This window comes from Plasmodium reichenowi, chromosome 6 (assembly GCF_001601855.1).
Source record: "Plasmodium reichenowi strain SY57 chromosome 6, whole genome shotgun sequence".
Taxonomy (NCBI): Eukaryota; Apicomplexa; class Aconoidasida; order Haemosporida; family Plasmodiidae; genus Plasmodium; species Plasmodium reichenowi.
Window position 1 is genome coordinate 394,408 of NC_033651.1, and position 11,426 is coordinate 405,833.

General features: G+C 14.0%; 2 protein-coding genes across 2 annotated transcripts in view, besides 1 other annotated feature; one reads left to right on the forward strand and one right to left on the reverse strand.

Moving 5' to 3' along the window:
- Positions 1 to 366, forward strand: part of PRSY57_0610000 (hypothetical protein) — a gene marked incomplete at both ends in the record, with an annotated part of 1,118 nt that extends 752 nt beyond the window's left edge. The window contains one exon of the mRNA XM_020114603.1: positions 36 to 366. Coding sequence (XP_019970674.1) covers positions 36 to 366 — 331 coding nt within the window.
- A 435-nt stretch (positions 367 to 801) lies between these two features.
- PRSY57_0610100 (SWI/SNF-related matrix-associated actin- dependent regulator of chromatin) lies at positions 802 to 3,276 on the reverse strand (the record flags this gene model as incomplete). The annotated part of the gene is made up of 1 exon (XM_012906476.2): positions 802 to 3,276. One exon carries the CDS (start codon positions 3,274 to 3,276, stop codon positions 802 to 804), a length of 2,475 nt encoding a protein of 824 aa, XP_012761930.2.
- Positions 3,277 to 7,755: 4,479 nt separating this feature from the next.
- Positions 7,756 to 9,971: a sequence feature (centromere).
- The last annotated feature ends 1,455 nt before the right edge of the window (positions 9,972 to 11,426 follow it).

Sequence of the window (11,426 nt, forward strand, 5' to 3'; positions counted from 1 at the left end):
TTTTTTATATATTTTTCTTTTTATAATTTCAATAGGGAAATGGCATTAAAAGATGCTACACAAAAAAATAGCTTTAATCAATTATGCAGCTTTTTAACCATAAAAGAGGATGAACCAATAGTTAGTTTCAAGCCAAAACACATATGGAGATATAATATGATACCTTATGGAGAAAACAACCCTGATACGAAAACATTTGCAATTCCTGCTTCTGAAAAACCATTTAGATCATTTGCTTTAAATTTTACATACAATAACTTATCAGGAAATTGGGGAGATTATATTGATAGAAGAGATAATAAAGGATCATTATTAAGACCATCAAGATATATGTTTACAGATGTATTAATACCCACAACCAAATAAGCATTAAAAATGGAATGGAATTAGGATATATATTATGTGACATCCAAAGGTTACCTTTTTTTATTTTATTTTATATTATAATATATTAATTTATTATTTTATTTTTTTTATAAATAATAAAAGAAAAAAATAAATAGTTACAACTAAAAAAAATATATATATTTTTATTTTTTTTTTTTTTTTTTTTTTAAATCCAAATAAATATGAAAATCAAATAAATAAAATTAAAATATTAAAAAAAATTACTTTAAAAATTAGAAATGAAAAATGAAATTTGTACACTAATATAAAATATACACACATATATATATATATATATTATTTATTATTTTTTTTATTTTTTTTTTCTTCAATGCATATACGTTTTATTAAAATGTTAACATAATTTTAAATAAAAGGTAATAGCATTTTTGTGTCCTATATATTTATACTTTCTTAAAAATTATTATTATTATTATTGTTAAAATTATAAAAATTTCCATTAGGACATTGCTCCATATGTGCTGTCATATTATACATTTGATTCATATTATTTTGTGAAGACATGGTTTCATTATAATAAAGGTTAGAATTCATCATATACTGGGGAGGATATGTAACCTGTTGATTATATAAATTATTATAATTATCTTGTCCATTATAGTGCATAACATTATTTGGTATATCCATATTTACCATATATGGGTTTTGCATGTTATTATTTATATAATTTATATTGTTACCAAAATTTTGAAATGTATTAATACTATTATTATTAACTAATTGAGGATAATTCATATACTTATTAGAAATACCTTCACATGAATTGTTTTTTAATACATTTTGTTGTGTATAATTATTTTTTAATGTTTTCAAACGCTTGTCCTTTGTTTTATTTAACATTATTCCTTGAGTGTTATTTATATTTTCATATATATTTGGATTTTCTTTTCTTTTACATTCTAAATTCATTGAATTTAATACAGTTTTAAGAATATCATCAAAATTTTTATTTTTAATTAATAAATATTTTGATATACCTCTATGAACCCACGGTAACTTATAATAATTATCATCATTAATATTAGCTGCCTGTTCATAAATATATGAATTATCATTTACGTTTTGCATATTTTCAGAAAATTTACTATTCATAAAATGATCAATAAATTTACATGGATTTTCACAAAAATTTTTATAATGTAATCTTAAACCATTTTTATGTTTAATTTTATTTAATGTTTTTATAATTTTTTCATCTAATTCATTTATTTCATTTTGTAATCCATTTATCAATTCAAATGTTGACATACCCATAGATGATATTTTGTCATTATTTTGTTCTTGCAAAAAAACTTGATCCCTAGGATCCTCTTTATTAAAATTTTTTTCTTCAATACTTTTGGTTTCTTTTTTTACATCTGAATTAGTATTATTATATAATATCATATCATTATTTACTTGTTCTTCTATTTGTTTTGTTATATTTTCATCAATGACTTCATTATCATTTTCAACATCTGTTAAATTATTTGATTCTTTTATATTACTTAATGATATATCTTCCGAATTATCATAAAAGTTTTCCTTCTGCATTATATCTTTTTCAGTCTTATGAATTTCACTAAGTATTTGATCTTCATTTGAATTTTTATGATCATCACTATTATTATCCACTTGTTTTTTTTTTTGCACACTTTTATCTTCATCATTGGAACTCATTTCATTTAATTTATTATTCATTAAATATTCCTTTTCATTAATTCTTAAAAGTTCCAATAACTTATTAAATTTGTGCGAATCAAGTAAAAATTTTTTATATTCACCATTTTCAAATGATACATATGGTTCAAATGTATCAATAACAATATCATAAATACTCTCCGATTGTTCAGAATTTTCTAAATCAATAACATGCTCTAATACTATTGGTTTCTGAATGGAAATATGTTTTTTCAAAAGTTTAGGTAATTCAGAAAATTCATATTCATCTACCTCTAATATACTTTTTAAAACTTCATCTGTTTTCATAATACTTGAATCAATTAAGTCATTTTCTAAACTATATGCATAAATACATCTTATTATTTCAGGTAAAGTTTCTTCTGATGATTTCATAAAATCCTTTAATTCAGGAGATAGTTCAAAAAAAGGGATTTTTTGATCTAAAAATAGAAATATTTTCATTGTTTCTTTTGTATTTTCATTTACTATACGAGTAAATGTCAACTTATCACAATCATAATAGTTTTTATTTTTTTTATCATAAATAATTGTTTCGGTATCCCTCATAACTATTATGGTTGAAAAAAAAGAAGTAAATTTCATAGCACTAGTACTATAATAATCAATTTCTTGTTCACTTATATCAGATATATTATCAACATCACTATACGAATTTTGACTATCCATTTCCTTTGAATTCATCCCATTTTCTTTTATGGAATTATTGGAATTCAATTCACTTTGAATTTTTTTGGAACGTGATAAACATTCTTCTTTTTCAAATAAATCTTTATCATTCTCATCTAAATTTAAAACATAACCATGAATATTAAAAGTAAATGTTGATGGACTAACATAATTATAAATTCTATGTGAATCTTCAAGATTTATATTTGAAGGAAAACTCACTTCTCTTTGTCCATCCTTATAAATTGTATATATATGAATTCTCAATTTGCGTCTTACTTTTTCGGACTTTAAGTTAGATGAATAAGCTTCATTTATATAATAATTACTCATATTAATACAGGAGTTTATTTCATTCTCGTATTTATTTAATATTCCAAGCAAATTATAATTTTTTTCATCAATATCCTTAATGCTTGGCGTTATAGCTGACACAAATAAATTTTTTATTATGTCATCCTTTTCATTACAACTACCAACAAATAAATTTCTTAAACTTCCTCTATCAAATAGTTCCATAAATTCTTATTTTTTTTTCATTAAATATTCAGATCTATTTATTAGGATATAATATTATATATCCATATATATATATATATATATATATATAATATATATAATTATCATAAAAAGGTATCTCTTTTAAAATTCGAGATAAAAAAAATTAAAAAATATATTGTATTTTTTTTTTTTTTTAAGGATTTTTAAAATTAATTTATAATAAATAAATAAATATATATATATATATATAAATAATATAAAAAAAAAAAAAAAAATTATAATAATACTATTATTATAATTTTTTTTCGTTATTTTACTTATTTTAAAATATAATGGAAAAAATGAAAATGTAATAAATAACTAATAATAATAGAATTTGTTCCTGAAAATATGTGATTACATAATTATATATATTATAATATATATATATATATATATATATATATTATTATGTATTATTATATTATTTATAAGCTTAACGCAAAAATAAAATATATACTATTTTATTTATAATTGGCATATGTATTTTATATTATATATATATATATATATATTTTTTTTTTATAACAAAGTATTATTTTTAAATATATTATTAAATTTATTTAAAAAAAATATAATTATACTTCTATTTTATATATAAACTATAAATTATTTTTTTTTTTTTTAAATTATGAAATTATAAGAAAATATTTTTTTATCTTTCATTTGAATTTCGAAAAATTAAATTAAAAAAAAAAATATATATATATATATTTAATATATGTATATTTTTTCATTTATTTATTGTAAATAATTTTATGTACTTTTTTAAGTAATTCTTATTTTTTTTCCGTATAATATATATATAAGTATTATGAACTCACAATAATATATATGTAATTATAATTATGTACACGTTTTATAATTAAAAAAAAAAGAAAATTTGCATTATTTTATAAGCTAAATTTTCCAATTTAAAAACAACAAAAGAACCCCTTGAAGATAAAAATTTAAATGAAATGGAGTTTACATTTATTATAGTTTTTTTTTTGTTTTCTTTAATAAATATAATTATTATTTAATGTTTGAGAATAGTAACGTTTTATAATTTATATTATATTTAATAACAATATATTAAATCATAAAATTAATAATAGATTATATAAGATTTTATTATAAAAAAATATATAACTGAAAGCACAAATACTGTCAAAATTTTTTGTCCAAAGACACATAATATAAAAATACGAATTTTACACCTATAACCATATAATTGTAATCATATGAAATAAGTAAAACTGCATTCAATTTTTTGTTTTTGTTTTTGTTTTTTGTTTATTATTATATTTTTTATAATTATATTGTTTTTAAATTTTTTTATATTACTGTTAAAATATAATACTACGTATTATTTTCCATGGTATTATTATTATAAAAATATGAAATAAAAATGTAGATGACATATAACAAGATTATTTATAAGTTATTCTATTAAATACGATTAGTTAATATTATACATATATATATATATATATATCTTTTTATTAACAAGGTTTAGAAACATTAATTAATAAATTAAAATTATAAAGTTTCAGTTTTCCGTTAGAAACCGTGTTACATATTTTGTAATAAAAATATGAAAAAAATGTATTTTCAAATGTTTTTAAAAATTATATTTTTTAATAGAAGTATATTTTCTTAGAAATATAAAATATTGTAATTATGTTAATAAGATTATATATTTCATCGAATCTGTATATATAAATTTATTATTTTAAGTTACTATGATATTTTTTATTATTCAATTATATTAAAAAAAAAAAGAAAAAAAACAAAAGGGAAATGTAAAATCCTGTACCAAACACTGTTTATATATATGTTTTATCTTATGATATTTAAATATATATAGTAATCTATATTTTTTTTTCATAAGTTATATATTTTAAATTCTATAATATAAAGTTCAAATAATACTTATAATTAAATATTTTTTAATTTACTATGAAATTTAAATATATACAATTTAACAAAAAAATTTTATGTACAACACATGCTAGTGATACAAATAAGACAGAAAAAATATATTGTTTGTTCATCCTTATAATTATACCTAAATAACTCTAAATAGGAATAATTATTTTTATTTTTAATTAAAAGTTTTAAGTATATTTAAGTAAATATAATATTATATTAAGTTTTATTTAGTGTTAAATAATAACATATAATTATTAAGACCTTTTAGAATAAAATAATATTCATGATTTTCTGTGACTCCACTATATCAATTGTAAATATAATTTTTAATATTTTAATATAACATTTGATAATTAAATGTAACAAAAAGGTTCCTTTTGTATTTTCTAATATTCGAAAAATATTTTATATTATTCATTTTTTTTATCACTAATCGATTGTTCTCTATGTGTATAATCAATTGTGTTATTTTTAATATTTTAAAAATATTATTTATTAAACGACATACATAGAAAAAGATATATAGATAAATAAATATATACATGCTATGTTCTAAGTAGTTTTTTTATTCAATTTGTGCAATTTTGTAAAAATAAACATATTTCATTAAAGATTACATACAATTCTATATTATTTTTAAAAATAAACGAGGCTTTACAATCATATATTTTTGAAATTATTTATTATTAAAAACAAAACATAATATATGTTTTTGACTTTTTTAACTGTATATATATATATATATTTCAATAAAATAACAAGGAATGTATAATGGAACATGTATTCTATTTTAATTTATTATATATATATATTATCATTTAATTTGTTATATTTATTGAAAAAATATAGGTGAAAGATTCTAATATATACTAATATAACACATTTGAAGTATTTTATTTTTATAGAATACACATAAAAACTATGATACATAACATGAATAGATACATAAAATAATAATTTTTATAAAAATATTTATTAAAATTTATTATTCATATGTTTAACTTTTTTATTTATATCATATATAATAAAACATGTAAATTTTATGTAAATACAATTTTCTTATCATGTTTTCAAAAACATCACTTTATACTTAGAAACAATATAATATATTTTTTATTATATTGGCATACATTTTCATTAAAATATTTTTCTTAATTTTTGATCATTATGTTTTCATCTTTTCTAATGATTATCTTAACGATATATAATAAGATAATTTCTAAAAATGGTTTATATTACATAATTTAAGAATACCATGAAAATATTTTTTTCACATTCTATACAAAATAATAAAATAAGACATTTGTTTCAAAATTATATTTTTCAAAGTTCACATTAATTCCTTTAGGTAATCTTTTTTTCACATAAGATATAATATAGAAAAAATACTGCACATAATTATAGAATATTTTCTCTAATTTAAAAACAAGGATCACTCTTTTTTTTTTCTTTTTTTTTTTTTAAATACATTATGTTTATGTATAATTTTTCTGTATTATATCATTCAATCAAAAGAAATAAAATTAAAAACGTAATATTTATTTATTTAAATGAATCGTTCCTTCTATATATGAAATATATATCTTATGTCCGAAAGCACAAATTTTTTTCTACTTCGGGTTATATACATTTTCCAACAGAACCATTCACTTCACAGAAAATCATATTATAAAAAATATATGAATATTGTATATATTGTTAATGATCTATTAATTAAATATATTTATGTATTTCATAATGTTCATGTTTACTAATATGTATTATATTCGATATACTGAAAAAAAAATAAAAAAAAAGATAAAATTGAAATATTATATTGATCTATGAAATTTCTAAAAAGAACATTTAGGATTTATAATATGAAAAGTTTCTATTCTACTAATCAATAAATTATATAAATCATTTATAAAATACAAAAAAAAAAAAAATACATTATAATATATATTTATTATATATGTGTAATATAATTATTATTTATATACATGTAAAGGAAACTTCAATTAATAGGAAAATATATTTCTACAGCACCAGATGCATACTTAATATTAATTCTTTTAGACAACAAAAGATAAATAATATATTTTTAATGAATTTATGTGAAAGATACTTATTATATAACAAGAAAAGAAAAAGAATTTTCTTTTAAAATTTAAAACTTTACCATTTTACAAAAAATACATTAATGTAAAAAAAATGTAGCATATAAAGTTCTTATAAAAATGATTTATATTTAGTAATATATTAAAATTAAATTTTAAATATATATAATACTATTATATTCTTTTTATTCTGAAATAAATACTTAAAAATATAGATTAGTGTTATTGTAGATATTTAAATATAAAGCTACACATAATACATAGAATATACCATTATATAAGGAAATGCATTAAAATAATTTTATAAATATTCTATATTTATTTTAATTTATAAGAAATAAATATATTGTAACATTATATATATAATAATATATAAGAATCATATTACACATTTTATAAATAATTAAAATTAAATGTAATTTTATATATTTTTAAAACAGTAAGTAAAATAATATAAAAATTTTAAATATTAATTAATAAAATAAATAAATATTATATAATAATTAAATTAAATAAAATTAAATATAATATTAATATAATTTAATTTTAATATTAAATTATTTAATTATCAAATTAAATATAATAAAGATAATGAATAAAATAATAAATAATTATAGTTCAATTAAATAAAATTAAATTAAATATAAAATTAAATAATTTAATTATAATTATATTAAATATAATAAAAATAATAAATAAAGTAATAAATAATTATAGTTCAATTAAATAAAATTAAATATAAAATTAAATTATTTAATTATAATTAAATTAAATATAATAAATAAATAAAGTAACAAATAATTATATTGAATTAAATAAAATTAAATATAAAATTAAATTATTTAATTATAATTAAATTAAATATAATAAATAAATAAATAAAGTAATAAATAATTATATTCAATTAAATAAAATTAAATATAAAATTAAATTATTTAATTATAATTAAATTAAATATAATATTAATATAATTTAATTTTAATATTAAATTAATTATAATTAAATTATATATAATAATAAATTAATTAAATAATATATAATTAAATATGACAAATTAAATAATAAATATTTTTATTTTAAATTAAATAAACTTAATATCAAATAATAAATATTTAAAATATAAAATTATAAATTAAAATAATAAAATAAATAATTAAAATAATATATAAATAAATTAAAATAATATTAAAATATAATAAATAATTATTAAATTAATTATATTAATAAATAAAATTAACAATATAACATTAATCGAAATTAAATATAATAAATAATTAATTAAATATAAAATATAATAAATATAGTAAATATAATTAATATATATATATATGTAATTTAAATAAATAATTAAATTAATAATTAAATATGATATAATAAAATTAATTAAAAATGAATATAATAATAAAATAATAAATAATTAATTAATTATATAAATTAATATTAAATAATATTAATCATATATTATAGATTTAATATATATTAATTTAAAATAATAATATTATTATTTATAATTAATATATTAATTAATTAAATTATTTTAAATAAATATAATTAATAAAAATATAATTATATTTAATTTAAATATTATATAAATTAATAAATAATATATAATTATTAATTTATTTTAATAAAATATATTAATATTAAATTAATAAAATAAATAATAATATATATTTTTTTGTTAAATTATAATATATATATTATCAATATATAATAATTTATTTTATTAATTAATTTATTTATATTAAATATATTAATTTAATGTGTCTGTCTTTAAATAATATAAATTATTATTTAATTTTAATTATTTTATTTATTTGTTATAATGATTAAAATCAATTAAATTATATTTAAATAATTTATTTTGTATATTAATTAAATATTTAATTATATTTATTATAATTAATTAAAGAATTATTTTTATATTTATTTAATTAAATGAATTTATTATAAATGTATAATTAACTATTTATTTTTAATTAATTTAATTTTATATTTATATTATATATATATTATTAATTTAATATAATTAATATATTTAATAATTCCTTTTTTTTATTTATTAATATTATTGTCTTAAAATAAATAATTAATTAATTAATATTTAATATTATTAAATACATATATATAATTAATTAAATTATTTTTATTATATTAATTAAATAAATATAAATAAATTTTATTTAATTTAACTATTTTAATATTATTAAATAATAAATATATTAATTTTATTAAATATTTAATTTATTATTTAATTTAATTATATATATATATATATATTAATTAATTTATTATAATTAGTTAAATTATATAATTTATTTTTTAAATTAATTATTTATATAATTAATGAATTTATTTATTATTTATTTAATATATATTTTTTAATAAATTAATTAATAATTAAATATATATTTTAAAATTAAATATTATTTATTAAATAAATATTCTTTTTTAATTGTTGCATATTATCAATTTAATTAATAATTAAAATATTTAATATATTAATTATTATATATTATATTTTTATAAATTAAATATTAAATTTATTATTTTACTTAAAAATAAATATTAATTAAATATTTATTTCTAATTATTTTTTAATTATATATAATATATTTTTATAATATTATATTAAAACTTAATATATAAAAAATATTTTATCTGATAATAAATTAATATATATTAATTAATACGCATATTTAGATATTTTAATTTCATATAAAATTAAAATAGACTTTTTTATTTAAAAAAATTACTTTGAATTTTTTCTATTATTAAGAGAATTTATTATTATTTTTTTTTTATATTTTATTTCTGTTATTAATTTAATATAAGTGGTATAAGACATTTTAATATTTTTATCATAAATTATAATACAAATATATGATGAATTATTATAATTTTTTAGATGTGTAAAATTGTTTATATGGGAAATAATATTTTACATTTTTTACTTTATATTTATAAACAACTTACAATATTTTGAAGAAACCTAATAAATGGTAAATACATACTTATATTAAATATATTATATATTTTATAGAATTTTTTTTTTTTTTTTTTTTTTGTATATAAATATATATATTTTTTTACCTCATGGAAAAATAACAATGTGTAACTTATTTGTTATAAAATTTATTGAATAAATATATTTACCAGTTATTATTCCCCTAATGTTAAACAAGTTTTAAATATTAAATACAAAATAAAAATTTAAAAGGAAAATATAAATATTCAACAGATATAATATATACCTTTAGATTTATTCTTAATGAATATAATTCTATAACTTCATAAATATATTAGTATTATCTCCGTGCTTGTAGTATATAAAAATAAAGCATTAATTCTGAATTTAATGTGAACAAATAACATATATATTTTAACATTATTGTAATGTTATAATGAAAAAATATAAGTAAAAATGTAAAAAACATATAACAACAACCATCAAGAAAATCATATACGTATAAGAAATATTTTGTGATGTTATTTTAAAATTATTATGCAAAAAGAATTGTCACTAAATGAATCATATTTAATACTATTTAAAGAATAAAAAATATGCATGAAATATACTTCTCTCATATATATATTGTATAATTATTTTATAGTTACATATGCATTAACATAAATTTATGTATATATTTTTTTTTTCTTTCCATTTTTTCCAATAAAATATTGATGATAATGAACATTATAACAAAGATAAAGGTATCATTTATTCTTTTCTACTTATTGTAGTTAATTTACTTTATGAAAATATATAGTTGTAATTATATAAACATTTAACAATATCATATATGAGTTCGATGAAAAATACCTCATTGAATGGGGATATATTTTAAAATAAAATGTTATAAAAATATAAACAAAACAATTTAGAAAAACATTATAATAATAATCTTTAATTGTATATATATAAAAAGGATACAATAACATATAAATTTAGGTTTTAAACAAAAATGAAAGAAAGTTAAAAAATTATTCTGAAAAGTAACAAAAATGAAAATAAATGTCTAATAATATGTAATAAGAAACAGTTATATAAATATATATTAATATATAAACATAATGCTATATTAACTTAGAAAAAAAAAAAAAAAAAAAAAAAAA